Source organism: Sarcophilus harrisii, chromosome 2, assembly GCF_902635505.1.
Source record: "Sarcophilus harrisii chromosome 2, mSarHar1.11, whole genome shotgun sequence".
NCBI classification, from domain to species: Eukaryota; Metazoa; Chordata; class Mammalia; order Dasyuromorphia; family Dasyuridae; genus Sarcophilus; species Sarcophilus harrisii.
Window position 1 is genome coordinate 618009669 of NC_045427.1, and position 16867 is coordinate 618026535.

Here is a 16867-nt window from a genome sequence, read left to right on the forward strand (position 1 = left end):
GGCAAGGCCAGGATCCCTTTTGGCCTCTTTCTGACTGGCCTGTTAGGACGGGAGAAATTCCTCCTCTGCTCTCTCCTGCGTTGCCATGGCTTCCAAGCACTTGGTCTTTCTCACCTCCTCTCAGCAACACCCGTTTCTGATCCCCTCCTCCCTGACAGGTGGGCCTGAGGCAGAGGGGCGGGCAATAGCCGGCTGTTGGGATGGAGCAGAACAGGAAGCTGGGGCTGCAGAGGCGAACCTCACAGCCCCTCCTGTCTGTTGGGTAAGGCTGAGGGGCCCTCCCCATCTCCTGCTCAGGGAGCCATCCCTGAAGCACTTAATGAATGCCTGCTCTGGGCTCCAAATGTCCCTAGCGGCTCAGGTTGCCAAGACACAACCTAAAGACCAAGGCATTGACAGCCCTTTCTCCCCTCCTGACTTCTCCCCCCAGTCTTCTCCTTTCTCCTGGGCTGATCGGGTGCCAGACTCCTGGAGGAAGGGCTCAACCCCTCCCTTCTCAGTTTCCTCCCCATTCCCCCAAATGATTGCTCAGCACCCTGACTGGAAGCCTGGGAACTCTGAATCCCAGCAAGCTTAGGGAAGGGAGAGAGAGAGGAGGAGGAAAAAACCAGAAAAAGAGGGAAAAAAGAGGCTTTGTCTTAACTTTGCTTCTATGGAACCCACTTTGGGGCCCCTGATTCAATTTCTACAATATCCAGGATGTAAATGGGGAGAGTCTGCAGTTGCCCACTCCTTCAGGATTCTTTGATACCTGGCAATCTAGAAACCCAGCCGGCTCCCTCTCATCTCTAATCTAGTTGGGGGCTTCTTAAACTTTTCCCACTCACAACCTCGTCGTGCCTGAGAAATTTTTACACGACTTTGGTATATAGATATATAAAATAGGTATACAAACCAAACATTTACTGATAATAAAGCACAATTTGGTGACCCTCACATTCAGTTACAAGACTCCATGGGGGTCGGGACCCACAGTTTAAGAAGCTTTGGTCTAGTTGATTACTCTGCCTCTTAGTTTCTCCACCTCAGCCTCTGATTGAATATCATCAGCTTCCAGAGTTGAAAGGGACCTAAGAGACTAGTTTAGTTCTGCCCCCCATTTCACAGATGAGTAAAATGAAGCCCAGAGAGAGAAATGATTTGCCCAGTCACACAGGTAGAATTAAAACCCAGGTTTTCCGACTCAAGGCCAGAACACGCAGTGCTCCCTTGCTGGGCACCCCTCAGTATTTTCCACACTAGTAATTTCTATCTTTTTTTTTCCTATTGATGTAGCCTCAGAGGATTTGTTGTGGTTCAGTCATTTCAGACATATCTAACTCCAGCCTCATTCAGGGTTTTCTTGGCGAAGATACCCGAGTAATCTGCCATTTCCTTCTCCAGTTCATTTGACAGATGGAGAAACTGAGACAAATAAAGTTAAGTGACTTGGCCAGAGTCACACAGTACTGTCTGAAGCCAGATTTGAAGGAAGATGAGTCCAGCACTCTATCCCTTGTGTCACCTAGCTTTCCCTAGTCTCAGATAATAGCAGAATCTAAACTCTTTGAAGCAGGGGCTGCTTAATTTTTCTCCTTTTTTTCTAGCCCCAGTGTCTCACACAGTAACGATCCCACAGAAGATGTTTAATACATGCCTGTGGAATTGAGCTGCCATGTCTCATAGATGACTCACATCGAACAAAATTGCAGCCCGAAACTTGTAGAGTTTAATCTTTTAAGCAAGAATAATACTCTTATTTATCCATATTAATTCATTAATTATCCATATTAGATTTCATCTCATTGGATTTGTCCCATCATTCCAGCCCATTAGGATCTTTTAGCATCCTGTTTCTGTTGTTGAATGTACAGTTCCTCCCTCTTAGTTCCTCATAATTTGAAAATGGGAAAAAGCTTGCCATCTATTTCTTTGACCGAATCATTGATCAAAACGCTGAAAAAGGACAAAATTAGACAATATTTCCCTTCAGGAAGATACCTACATCCTGGTCCTCTGCTTGTTCAGCCACCCAGCTACCACATGTCTATCTCACTCAGCCCACTGAAGACAGCATGGTCCAGTGGAAATTTAAATTTGGAGTTGGGAGATCAGGCACATCACTTATTGTCTCTGGGTCTTAGTTCTCTCATTTGTAAAATGAAGCTTCTAAGGTCTCTTCTAGCTCTAAGTGGTAGGATTCTATGATAGTTTCATTTGTTCATCCACAAAAGACATTCTTAAATACGTGATGTATTCAGCAATTCCATGATCCAATGGATTAGTTATCAAGATGATCAATAGTTATCCTATCAAAAAAGGAAATAAATCTAGTCTGATAGAACCTGATTTTAAGGGACTGAGGCTTTCCTTAATGCTCACAAGTCACCTATTAGTCTAATAGATGGATACAACAACCTATAGTTTCCAGAATCTTCTCTTTGGAAAAAAATGGAGCATCTGCCCACCTCCAGTCTGTGCCATCTCTCAGTTCCTCAGAAACAGCTCTTCCTACTAGGCAGCTATCTTACCTGCACTTTCTGAGAGTACCTTGAAATGCCATTCACCTAGTGGCAAAGTGATAGCTTGGGGAGTTAGTAAAACTGGGGTTTAAGCCCCAGGAAAGACACTTACCACTTGTTTGACCTTGAGCTCAGTAACTAGTATAGTAGGCCTAGAGTCAAGAACCTTTGAATTAAAATCCAACCTCAAACACTAACTAGCTGTGTGACCCTGAAAAAGTCACTTCATCCTGTTTACCTCAGTTTCCCCATCTGTAAAATAAGTAGAAAAGGAAATGACAAACTACTCCAGTATCTTTGCCAAGAAAGGCTCAAATACTGTCTCAGTTGACAGAATTTAAAATGACTGAATAACAAAAAAAAAACCCTCTGAATTTCAATTTCTTCATTTGTAAAATGTGAATAATGGTAGTGCCTTTCTCATAGGTTATTGTGAGGATCAAATGATTATGATTGTGCTTGTGGATGATCACACTTGTGCTTATGATGATATGATTATAATGAAGATAATGATTATAATTAGGATTTTTACTCAATTGGACTTGGAGACCTGGATGCATTGAACAACGAGGGACCCTTTCCTCTCCTCACTTCCAATGGACCTCAAATCTTCTTATGACCTTGTTTGGCTACTATTCTTGAGTTTGGATGCTATTCTTGTCAGGGAGTTTCCTTGGCACTAAAATAGAATCGAGTAGTTTTGCTTCCTCTCTATCATCTGTTACCATTACACCATCTGCCCCTTCTTGTATCTCCTTCTTGCTCCAGACAAAGATGAAAACAAAAAGCCTTTCTTTATTTCCATTCATCCTGGGCTTTATCATTCCCAATCTTATTCCTAAAGGTCTGTGTTGCTCGCCTGAATTTGGCCTTGGTTATTGCCCTTGGCTTCCATCTTTTTGTAGTTTTCTTTTTAAAATCTGGGCCCCTCTGTGTAGCCTAATTGGTCTCTTTAGACACCTGCTCCTTTTATTCTTCTCCATCAGGGTAATTTGAAATTGTATTGTGAGGATTTCTTCTGTCAGTCTCCATCCCTCTTAGTCTCAAAAAGCATAAGATGCTGTGCCTATCATTTCATGTGGAAATCTGATTTTCTAAATCTAACCCCCTTGTTTTACAAAAGCAGAAACTGAGGCTCAGAAATATAAGCTGACTGTCCCAAGTCACAGAAATAAATTAGTCTGGGACTTAAATCAGCTTTTTCTTCTCCCAAGTCAGCAGTAGCCAATCTAACTGAAGTTCTATATCCTCAAAGTTTTCACATGGATTATTGATATTATAATAACTATTTTCTCAAATCCCAGTTAGATTCACAAAAGCCAGCCCAAGAAGGAGAAGAATATGAACTCCTAGTTTCCTAGATGAAGAACAAAAGTTGTTGTATTCATACAAGTAAAGATCAGAACTACATGTAAAATGCGAGATTCCCTTGCCCTAAATTTTATAAATTAAATACATTACCAGAGTGGTAAGGGAGGAGATATGTGAATGTCTTCTAAGGCAGAAGGGAACCAATAAGGTTAACGAGGGGTACATAGTACCTAGGTTTGAGTCAGAACTGAAATGTCAGCAAGAAGGAGAAAGGGAAGGAGATGGAGAAGAGTATTCAGACAGAATCCTATTTAGGACTTTCTTTTTTTTTTTTCTGGTGTGCTCTTTCTCCTCATTCTGTCTTACAGCATCTTTCACTTCCTTCAAGATGAAGTTAACTTATCACCTTTTACAGAAAGCTTTCCAATTCTCCCAAGAGCTAATACTCTTCTTTCTCCCCAATGACCTTCTAGTTATTTGTTCATATTGATTTTGTAACTGTTCATACATGCATTTGTTTTTCCCTTTTTGGAGTGTACTCCTTGAAGTTTTTGTTTTTCTATTTATATTTCCAGATTTGAACATAGTAGTTGGTACATGGCTGGTAAGAGCTTAATAAATACTTATTGACTGATTATTTTTGTCACAGTCTCAGTCTCTATCTGCCTTCCTCTGTTCACCCACCCCCGAACCATTCAAATGCCCTTTTTGTATATCTTTATTGATGCTGTGGGTATGGGCATCTCCTTATTTCTTTTTCTCAGGGACAAATGTTAAGATATTGTAAAAAGGAACTCTGGAGGAAAGAAATTAAAATAAAAACCAGCTTGCAAAGAACAGAAATAATCTTTTAAGGTGATAATAGCTACCATTTATGTAGCCCTTTTACAAATTTGCAAAAGCTCTTTTACCCATGTTAACATATTTGAGCCTCACAACAACCCTAATCTTCCCCTTTCTCCTCTCTCCTTCTCCCTTTCATTCTCTTTCTCCCTTTTTGTTCCCCCCACTTTTCCTTCTTCCTCCCTTCCCTCTCTCCTCTGCTCTTCCCTCTCTATCTCCTCCTCTATCCAGGTGGCCCTGGGCTGAAAGTCAGGAAGACTCATTTTTCTGAGTTCCAATCCGGTCTCAGACACTCGCTGTCTATGTGATCCCGGGCAAGTCACTCCGGCCTTTGTGCCTCAGTTTCCTCATCTGTAAAATGAGTTGCAGAAGGACATGGCCGACCACTCCAGGATCTTTGCCGAGAAAACCCTCAGTGGGCTCAGGAAGAGGAGGCAAAACTGAACCACAAACCACCGTGTAACACAGTTCAGTCCAACAAATTTCAATCAAGTCCCTACAATGAGCAAAACATTTTGTTTAGTGCTGGGGGAGATGAGTCTCGGACTAGACACAATCCTTCCCCTCACGGAGCTTACAGTTCAGTGAAGGTTAAGGCACAAATACATGGAGCTGTATTCCCCAGTTGCTGTTGGTTTGTCATTTTCAGTAATGTCCAACTCTTTGGGACCCTTTTGGGGGATTTCTTTATGAAGATATTACAGCTGTTGCTGATTTTACAGATGAGGAAACTGAGGCAAATGGTTACGTGACTCCCCAGAGTCGCACAGCTGGTAAGGGGCTGAGACCCAATCTGAACTCAGGAAAATGCGTCTTCCTGACTCCAGCTCTGGCGCTCTGTGCCCTACGATGTCACCTACTTGCCCCCGCGGGCACGCGGGGCTTTCTATTTTACAAGGCACTTTCCTCGCTACAATTCAGCGGGTAGTACCAGTATCACTGCCCCCATTGCACAGCCGGTTTATGCCTGAAAACCGTTCTCTTGATGGCAAAACCCTTTAGAGGGGCTGGCGGGGACTGCGGGATTCCGGGAGAGGGACCCCGGCCACAGGGTGTCTCCTACAACAAGACCCTGAAGCTCTGTGGGCACCGGGGAGGAGGAGAAATAGCTCACAAAGAGAAGACAGCTCAGGTTCCTCTGAATTTCCACTTTCCCTAAGGCCCAAAGGGTGTTTTAATATCAGCTCCTCATCACTTTTGCCAACGATATGCAAATGTCTCTTTAAAAGTCCCCAGCCCCAGATGGATCTCGTCGGCAGCCTGGCTCTCATAGCTGACAATCCACCTGATGACGGGGCCCCTTTAAATCGAGGGGATCTTTCCAGTGCCTGGGGCTGACCCTCAACATGAAGTGGCGGGGGGCGGGGGCCGCGAGCTCGGAGCAGAGAGTCGTGGCAATTTTCAGCAACCTTGGGAAGTGTTGATTAAGCGTCTCCATGGTGAGAGTCTCCCCTCCTCCCCCCCAGTGAAAAAGCCTTCCAGAAATTATGAAATTTGAACACGGCATGAATCAACACCGGAGTAATTGCTTGGCTTGTTTGCATGTGTAACAAACAGATTTCTGGAGGTGCGAAGAGAAGAAAAATGTCCCTTAACTGTATAATTACCTTGGAGAAATTCTGTCTTCCTGCTAAGCATTTGCAGTAATCCCATAGACAGACAAAACTTAAGAAACCAAAGGGCTGCTTTACACACACATATATACACACACATGTACGTACATATATGTATATATGTATATAAACTCACCTGTATTGTATAAACATGCACATACATGTAATACATGAATGTAAGTGGATCTATAATACATATAGACAGGTGTGGATACGTATGTGTGGATGGATAAATAGATGGCTAACCCTTCGGGGGCTACTTATTTTTATCCGTATCATTCTGGAAGGTTTACAAAGCTTCACACACAGTAGTTTACCTGTTGTTTACAACTTTCCCAGATGGCACAGCTAGATGGGATGCAAACCCAGCACCTCCTGCCTCCAAAGTCCAGCCCTGCATCTGCTTTGTACCATTCCGCCTCCTAATCATCTGAGCCTCGGAAAACTCTACGTGAAAGCTATTACCATCCTTATTTTGCAAAGAGGAAATTAAGTTCTAATAAAGGAACTTCTACAAAATTACATGTTAGCAAATAGCAGAGTTAGGACTCAAAGATTTTTCTGATTCCAAATTTAGGACTCTATAATATCTCGCTAGTGTGGTGGTTAGAACGTTGAATCTAGAGTTGGAAAGACCTGGAAAGTTTAAATCTTTCCTTAAATATTTACCAGGGGTGTAATCCTGAAGCAAGTCATTTAAACTCCATTTACCTCAATTTCCTCAACTGTGAAATGGAGATGATAATCGCATTTCCATCTCCAGTTGTTGTGAGGATTAAATTATTGTCACTATTATCATCATATATTTATATATTATGCTATATAAAATACAACTTTGTATTGTTGTAAATTACTTTTACATTTTACATTTTTTTTACATTTTTTACATTACATTTAAGGTTTTAATTACTTAGCACAGTGCCTGATACAGAGAAGGCACTTGGTCAATGCTTTCCCCCTCCTTTCTCTCCTCCCACCTATCATAGCTCAAAATTCCATCAATTAGCATCAATCAGTCTCAACCCAGTGGCTCCCATGCATTGAAGCCTCAACAGAATAGAAGTACAGGGTCTCTTTCCTTAAGGGACCTCATAACCTAGTTGGAGAGAGAAGACTTAACAGGTGACAAAGTTGGAGAACAGTACAGGATAGTGCAAGATCAAGGATTGGCTGATCTGGGTGCCTCAGAAGATATGAGGTATAAGAGAGGAGAGAACAGAGCATCCTGGAAGAGTCTGGAAAGGCAGACTATAGAAGGTAGCCCAAAATTAGAGAGAAAAAAAGAATGGTGGAGAAAGATAATTGAGGCTGGAGGAAAGGGAAATATGGTTAAAAGCAGTAATAGCAGATTTGTGGTCTAATGATTAACCAAGCTTCCCTTGTCACTGGCAGAACTGACCCAAGAAATAGATAAAATGTATTTCCTGATATGATTTAAGAGCCCTCTTTATGAAAAAATATCTCCTCCATCAGTACCTGATATGCAGCCATTAGAGATCTTAGCCAAAAACCAAAAACAACCCCCCCAAAAAAAACCCCAAAGAAATTAAAGGCTGATATTAAAATGAATATGTTAACTAGGAAGAAAAAATAGTTCATGAAATAACTCACACCTCAAATGAATTCCTGCACAGATGGAACATAAGATATAAGAACAGGTAATTTTAAAAAAAATTATTAAAGCTTTTTATTTTCAAAACATATGCATAGATAATTTTAAACATTCAACCTTGAAAAATCTTGTGTTCCAAAAAATTTTTTCTCCCTTCCTTCCACCCTCTTCCCCAGACATCAAGTAATTCAATTTATGTTAAACCTGTGCAATTCTTCTATACATATTTCCACAGTTATCATGCTGCACAAGAAAAATCAGATCAGAAAGAAACAAAAGAGGGAGAAAACAAAAAGAAAGCAAACAACAACAAAAAGAGTGAAAATGCTATGTTGTGATCAGTTCCCACAGTCCTCTCTCTGGGTGCAGATGGATCTCTCCATCACAAGACCATTGGAAATGGCTGGAATCACCTCGTAGTTAAAAAGAGCTACGTCCATCAGAATTGATCAACATATAATCTTGCTGTTGCTGTGTATAATGTTTTCCTGTTTCTATTCATCAGCATCAGTTCATATAACTCTCTCCAAGCCTCTCTGAAATCATCAATATTCCGTAACATTCACAGACCATAACTTATTCAGCCATTCCCCAGTTAATGGCAGCCACTCAGCTTCCAGTTCCTTGCCACTACAAAAAGGGCTGCTACAAACATTTTTTTGGGACACATAGGTGATAGGTAAGCTTTGTTAAAAGGAAAATGGAAGAAGGATCACCAAACATCAGAGAGCAAGGAAAATGAGGGCGAAATCTGTAATACAGAATTATTATTAGAGTCCCCATTCTGAGATATAAGTCTCACTTTTCTCATGTGCAAATGAATTGATTGTTTGACATGAGAGACACTGGCACAGGACCACCCAGCATGGACTATCCTCATCAAGAAGGTGCTTATTTTTTTAAGCAAAGAAGAACTGAATTAGCTCAGAAGAAACAGGAGATGGGCAAAGCTAGAGGCCCATCCCAAATGTTCAGATGGACTATATATGGCTGATTTGTGACAGAGCAGCCTGAGCTCGTATTGGTCTTAACAGCCACAGTCGGACACACTGTAATTCTACTCTAACACAGTGATGTTATTTTGGTCCTCTTTGAGTTTCAACTAACCAACCAACCGATCTCTTAAAGAAAGCCTTCCCTAGTTCCCCCTCCCCAGTTGCTCCCCCTCCTTTATGAAATAGCATTATACTCTGCTAATTTTTTTTATTCATGCTATATCCCTCCAGTAGACAGTAAGCTCTTGAAGGGTAAGTACTATTCCATTTTGGAATTATTTCTTCCACCTTCGTGTCTCCTTTCATACAAGTTCAGCTGTAGGGTCTTGCACATTTTTTTTCTTTAAATATGACCTTCAATGTTATCAGTGTAAGAAGTTTATAGTAAAAAAAAATTCTCTTATTATTATTATTATTTTTACTGAAACAATTGGGGTTAAGTGACTTGCCCAGGGTCACACAGCTAGGACATATTAAGTGTCTGAGATCAGATTTGAACTCAGGTCCTCCTGACTTCAGGGCTGGTGTTCTATCCACTGCACCACTTAGCTGCCCCCAAAATTTTCTTTTTAGATGTAAAATGATACCTTCCCTGTAACTGAGAGTGTTAGGAACACCAAAAGCTTAAACAACTTGTTTAGGAGGTCACTTAGAAGGATGACAGAGGATGAACTCAGACCAGGTCCTTATAAATCTGAGAGCTGCTTTCTATCTCCTGTATCAGGCTCCCTCTCTCCTTGTACGTGAAAGGGCATAGGATGATAGCATTTTAAATTTAGGGACCTGAGAGAGCATTTAATCCAACCTCTCTTTTGCTCATGTCACACAATAGTAGTAAAGGTCCAATTTGACCCAGATCTTAATTCTAAAGCCAGCATTATTGAGTAGATTTTCTTCTCACGGGCTCCTCTCCTGGCTCTGCTTGTGATTTTCTGGACTTTGCCCGGTCTCAATTGCCTTCTCATCCCAACACTCTTTTAGCCTTAAAACCCCCTTCTTCTCTTGAGTTCCTCTAAGAATCTCCATTTGGGGAAGGTACCCAAGCCATTCATTATTTCTCTCTTGGCTTTGTTCCTGCCTCTCCCAGATTCCTGTATCAGTACCTTTTCTCCCCACACAACCCAGCTTTTCAGCTCCTTTTTGTGTGTTGTCTTCTTCCATTAGAATATCAGCTCCCAGACCAACTCAATATCGAGAAAATTAAAAGCATAAATCACCATATCATTAATAACAAAAATCTTATGTCAACAGATGCAAGAAAAGCTTTTGATTTAATACAACATCCATTCTTATTAAAAACCCTAGAAAACATACAAATAAATAGAATTTTTTTTACAATGATTACTACTATATAACTACTGTTGTTTGTCCATTTCCAAAGAGAATCAGTGACATCATGGAATAATGTCTTGACTAGTGTGCAAATTGAATTTAAGTGAGGCAGGGTTGCACAAGTTGCATTTTCTCTTTCAGGATCATTAAAGTCCGGTGGCAAGATGAAAATCAAGATGCCTGATGATGTTTGGGATGCAGTATATGACCTTGATGTCTTTGATGTCTGACCAAGCTCTAAGCACTCCAAGCACCTGTTTTAGTAATTATTTTTTTTTTTTTGCTATAGAACAAATTGTTTTCATCTGTCCTTTTTTCTAAGGAAAGTCTTCACATGCTTAGGACAGATACTCACCTATTCACTGCTGACTCACTAATGAATTTAGTCCTGTTGGTTACCTTCAATTTGGTACAGCATACTGCTGAGGTGATTTACTGGGACGTAGCCACCATGCATTGTACAGATTCTTGGAGGTAAGAATTGGATGAATCAGGGAGACATCAAAAATGAATGAGTAGTCCCGAAAAAGGCTCAGCAAATTCTCACCCTAGAAATTTCAGTTTTCCTTGAACATCCCACAAACCCTGGTTACTTATCTAAAACCAATTGCAATCACTCTCTGTAATGAGGATAAACTAGAAGCCTTTTCAATAAGATCAAGGATGAAGTAAGGATGTCCATTATGATCATATTATTCAATATTGTACTAGATATACTAGCTATAGCAAGAAGACCCTTTCGCTTGCCTTCCCCTCCAAAAGAAATTGAAGAATAAGAATAGACAATGAAGAAACAAAATTGTCACTTTTTTTGCAGGTGATATGATAGTATACTTAGAGAATCCTAGAGAATCAGTTTTAAAAACTAGTTGAAATAACATGCAAAGATGCAAGATATAAAAATAAACACATAAATTATCAACTTTTTTATATCATCAACAGAACCCAGAAGAAAGAGATAAAAAGAAAAATTCCATTTAAAATTAAATGTAGATGGTACAAAATACTTGGGTCTCTACCTGCTAAAACATACACAACAACTTATATGAACATTAATTACAGAATATTCTTCATACAAATAAAGACAGATTTTTTAAAAATTGAAGAAATGTGAATTGCTTATGTGGGTAGGCTTAGCAAATATAATAATATGATAGTATTACCTAAATTAATTTACTTGTACAATACAATGCCAATCAAGCTACCAAATAATTATTTTACAGAGCTAAAAAAAAATAAGAAAATAACAAGAATAACAAATTTTGTGAGACACAAAAGATCAAGAACATCAAGGGAATCAATGAAAAAATGAAGGAAGGTGACCTACCAGTTCTAGATCTTAAAGTATATTACAAAGTGGTGGTCATTGAAATAATTGGAGACTGATAAAAAAAAAATAGAATGGTTGATCAATGGAGTAAATTGGGTATTCAATATACAAAAGTAAAAGACCAATATAATCTACTGTCTGATATACACAAAAATCCCAGATTTTAGAACAAGAACTCACTATTTGACAAAATATGTGGGAAACCTGAAAAACAGAATAGCAGAACCTAGGCATAGACCAATATCTCACACTATATACAAAGATAAGGTCAAAATGGGGACATGATTTAGACATAAAGGTTGATATCATAAGCAAATAAGGGGAACATAGAAAAAATTTCATGACCAAAAAAGCGTTAAAGAGCATCACAAGCGGTAAAATGGATAATTTTTATTAAACTAAATTTAAAAGGTTTTACAGAAACAAAACCAAGGTATCCTTTGAAAGCAAAAAAATAAATAAATAAATAAAACAATTGGGGGAAATTTTGTTTCAGCAAGTTTCTCTGATAAAAGCCTCATGTCTTTCTTTTTATTTTTTTGTTTATTTAAAAAACATTTAAAAAAGAAAGAAAAGAAAAACAAAACTAAACAGAATATTGTCATGTTCCCAGCAGCACATCAGGGAGGATTCAAAATACGTAACATAAATTTCCAGTTCAAGAAAGGATATATAAAGTAGAAGAAATCATATTCATGAGTGTCCATCTTTTCTTTGCTATGCATTTTTTACTTTATTCTTTTTTTCTTCTTTAATTCCCCCCTAGCTCCTCCAAGCAGGCTATAGTTAAGATATATTTAATAGATATATACATACACATGCATATATATATATATATATATACACGCACACTCTCATATCCACACATAGACTCACACACATATACATATATCCACATACATACACACATAGAGCAACATGCATCCATAGCTACATATACTCAGACACACACACACACATGCATTTACCCACATGAAAACACATAGAAAACAGTATTAGTATTGGTGGAAAAACATGTATATTCCTCTCTTTGTTGAATCTTTGTTTGACTTTGTCTGAGATCAATGATTACTAATCATACTTTTTTTTTCCCTAATAAACTTGACTCTTGATCCTTGTTGTAGAGTTTCTGTATATCTCTTCTTTCCTATCCTTGCTAACTCTTCTACTTTAATTCTGCTCCTTAACTTGTCTTGCCATTTTACAGGGGTCCTTTACATCAGCTGAGGACGTTTATCCCCCTCCCCCAGGGATATGAAGTTTCTTTATTTAAAGGCCCACAAAACAAAATTTTTGTTTTTACTGTAGTCCGGCCCTCCAACAGTCTGAGGGACAGTGAACTGGTCCCCTATTTTAAAAGTCTGAGGACCTCTGAATTAAACTCTCCCCTCTCATGGATCCCTCCCTTGTCTCTTCTTCCCCTACCCTTTTCTTCTCCCTCCACCCTTCCCTTCCCACTTACTTCTTTCTAGATTTTAAAGGTACTATACCCTTCAAGGTAGAGATGTAATTTTATTTATTTAATCCATTCTAGGATTTCAGGTTGTAGATTTTCCCTCCTCGAATGCCTCTGTGTCTATTCTTCCTCTGCATCTCATTTGTATACATTTTTCTTTTGAGCTACCCAATTACCGATGTCAGTCTTAAACATATGGTATACATTTCCATATAAAGAAACATAAACAATTTGTGCATGCTAAATTCCTTAAAATTAATCTTGGATATTGGCTCTTGTATGTTGAGTTCAGATTTGGGTGAAAGTCCTAACAATCTGTAAGTTTGTTGAATGTCCATTTTTTTTTCATTCAACATTATGCATACTTTTGCTGGATATGATATTTTTGACCATAGGCTTAGTTCTTTTGGTTGCCAATATATTATGATTCCAGGACCTGCGGTCTTTTATTGCAGCTGCTGATAACTCCTGTACAAGTTTAATTGTAGCTCCAGTATATTTGAATTGGTTTTTTTTCTTGTTGCTTGCAGAATTTTCTCTCTGATTTAGGGTTTTTGAAATTTGGTAATAATATTCTTATGTAGTCTCCACAAAGGATCTGTTAGAAGTGGTGATTGGTGGATTTTTTTCTTTTTCTACTTTTCCTTCATGTTCTATCACCCCCGGGCAATTTTCTTGAATTATTAAGTCAAGATTCTTTTTTTGATCACAGTTCTAAAGTAGTCCAATTATTCTTCTGTTTTCTCTTCTTGATCTATTCTCTAGTTACTATTTTTCTTGTTTCATATTTTGTTCTATTTTTCATTCTTTATATTCTATATTGTTATTTCTTGGTGTCTCATAAGCTTCACTGACTTCCACTTCCCTTTCCCAAATTCCAGTTTTCAAAGAGTTATTTTCATCTTTAAACTCTTTATCTCCTTTTCTAGTTAGATAACTTTTTCCCATAATCTTCTTATTTTTCTGGAATGGTTTTTATTTATTTTAGTTTTGCCACAATGTTTCTTATTTGATTTTTAAACCCTTTTTTGAGCTCTTTTATAAATTCTTTCTGGGCAGGGTGCCATTTCTTTGGGGTGGAGAAGGCTTTTTTTTTTTTTTTTTTTTTACTTCAGTGTCCTCCTCTAAAGATTAATCCTGTTCCCATAGTAATTTTCTATGTTTGGAGTCTTTGCCTGTTCATTTTTTTATGAGAATTATTAGTGTAAGCATTACTAATCTGGGGTTAGGGGAATGGTGCCTTCCCAAACCAAGAGTCCCCTTCCAGCAAGTGCCCACAGCCAGCAGCAATCCCCTTGTTTCTGCCCTCCTGATGTGTTGGTTCCTATTCCCCCAAGGCCACCTCTCAGCAGCATAGCTGGGTCTGACGTTCCTAATCAGCCGAGGTTCCCTCAGTCTGACAGGACTCTGACTCTGACGCAGTCCAGGAGGCGAAAGTTCCTGTGGTTCCTGCTGAGGTTCCCCAGCTCACCCTAGGAGTTCCCACTGGGTGTTTGTGCTGAGCTAATCTAGGAGGAGTGTTTGCATTTTACAAGGCTTAATCCCCAGCCTGGGGTCTTTCTTTGGATCTTATCATATTGCACCAGGAGGACCCCTGTTCTAAACTTAATCTTCTTGATTTTTCACCCATCTATGTTCAACCTGAGGCACAAATTTGTTCTGTTGTGGGAAATCTGGAGAGCTTGAAACTTACTGCTGTATTCACTATCTTCCCAGAATCCTCCCCTTTAAAGGACTCATTCCTTAAATACATAGAGAACTGAACCAAATTTATATAAAAAAGAGACCATTCTCCAATTGATAACTAGTCAAAGAATATGAATAGGCAATTTTCAGAAGAAAAAAGTCAAAGCCATCTATCATCCTATGAAAAAAATGCTTTAAATAACTAATAATAAGAGAAATGCAGATTTTAAAACTCTGAGGTACCATCTCACATCTATCATATTGGCTAATACTGACAGTACAGGAAAATGACAGATGCTGAAAAGGAGATGTAAAAATAGAGACACTAATGCACTGTTGGTAGAGTTGTGAACTGGCTCAACCATTCTGGAACACAATTTGGAATTATGCCCAAAGATCTATAAAACTCTTTGAATTACCTACCAGGTCTGTATCCCAAAGAGATCAAAGAAAAAAGGGAAAGGATAGACATTTACAAAAATATTTATAGCACTTCTTTTTGTGGTGGCAAAGAACTGGAAGCTGAGGGTATGCAAATCAATTGGGCAATGGCTGAACAAATCGTGTATATGATTGTGAAGAAATATTATTGTGCTATAAGAAATGATGAAGGAAATGGTTTCAGAAAAATCTGAGAAGACTTTGCACGAACCGGTGCAAAATGAAGTGAGCAGATCTAGAAGAACGTTGCACATGTAACAGCAGTATTGCAACAATAATCTACTATGAAAGGCTTAGCTACTCCGATCAATAAAATGATCCACGACAATTTCAAATGACTCATTGTGGAAAAAATGCTCTCTACCTCCACGTAGAGAAATGATGGTTTCAGAGTTTGAGTTGAAGCATATTTTTCCCTTTATTTTTCTTATTTTTTTTTTTTGCAATGTGTCTAACATGGAAATGTTTTGCATGACTTTATACATATAATGAGTTTTATATTTCTTGCCTTCTCAATAGGTGGGAGAGAAGTGAAGAGAGAGAGAAACTTTGGAACTGAAAATTAAAATTAAAGAAGAATGTACGCTTTTTGAGAACAAGGATGGTTTTACTTTTTGCTCACGTGTATCTCCAACATTTCACATCATGACTGGCACACGGTAAGTGATGAGTAAAGACTTACATTTATTTGCCTGAGTTCTTGAATCCTGGGCTAGAAAGGGGAGTTGAAGGAATTCTTTAGATACTTTGCTAGCCCTATGATTTTGCGACCTGAAGGCTAGATCACCATGTTGTATTTAGCATGCTTTAGGTTGGTAGGATATTAAGCACAGAAGGACTCAGTACAGTTATCTATTATCGCTTTCATTTCACACATAAGAAAACTGAGGAGAAGTGAAAAACTAACCCTCACAGAGCTAGGGAATAATAATAGCTTACCCTTCTCTTGTTCCATCCCATTCTTTTTCAGAGGAGCTTTCTTCTTCGATTCTTTCTCAATGAATAATTGTGGGTGCTAGTGTCTGGCACTGCTGAGTCAACTAGAATCAGTTCCGCTCCACCTGGGGGCTGGCACAGATGTCTCCAAGTCTGTGGAACAGCGACACGGACATCCCCTGGGCAGATGGGTCAGAGTAACAGTTAGAGGCTGTGCGATCCACTGGCCTCTGGTGATCGGGAGTGGACGGGGCAGAACTGTGGCTGGGTGTCTTCCTCAGTGAAGGGGCATTCCAGGTCTGGCAATGCCATCGAGGGCCACAGACATGGCAGTCAATGAGGAGGGTGTGGCAGGGTCAACAGCCAAGCATCCTTAGTCATCACACCCCCCCATGAAGGACGAGGGGATGACACCGTCTCCCTGCTCTCACGGAGACCTGGGGAACTTACTTTCTCTTCTCCTGAGGGGTTAGGGGCAAGTTCTGTTGCCATGGGGATGCTATGTGATGTCATAGGTAAATGAGAGCACAGGAAGCCATCATTCATAGACTTGTAGGTTGTTAATATCCGAAATAAGAACCCAGGGGTCCTCCATGCTAGCCCCCTTCTTTTCTTGGAGGCATCTTGGCCATGATGCAAGAGAAGAATCGGAGTTGCTCTGTTTGGCCCTGTAGGGAAGAATTAGAAGTATTGGGTAGAAACCGGGGGAGATGAGGGTTAGGGAGATGAGCAGAGGAGCAGAGTCGGCTAAATAGAAAGAAGAACTGAAAGAAGAACAGACCTCTCTCTAGGAAGTAGTGAGTTCCCTGTT

General features: G+C 39.4%; 1 protein-coding gene across 3 annotated transcripts in view; it reads right to left on the reverse strand.

The window, feature by feature from the left end:
• CCDC33 (coiled-coil domain containing 33) overlaps positions 1–16529 on the reverse strand; it is a 205347-nt gene extending 188818 nt beyond the window's left edge. For 2 of the 3 annotated variants that reach the window (XM_031956621.1, XM_012545514.2), the window contains exon 1: positions 16060–16529. In XM_031956621.1, coding sequence (XP_031812481.1) covers positions 16060–16080 — 21 coding nt within the window. In that variant the 5' untranslated portion in view covers positions 16081–16529. The remainder of the gene's footprint in view (positions 1–16059) is intronic. The other variant, XR_004232550.1, reaches the window with a different exon arrangement.
• Between the last annotated feature and the right edge of the window lie 338 nt (positions 16530–16867).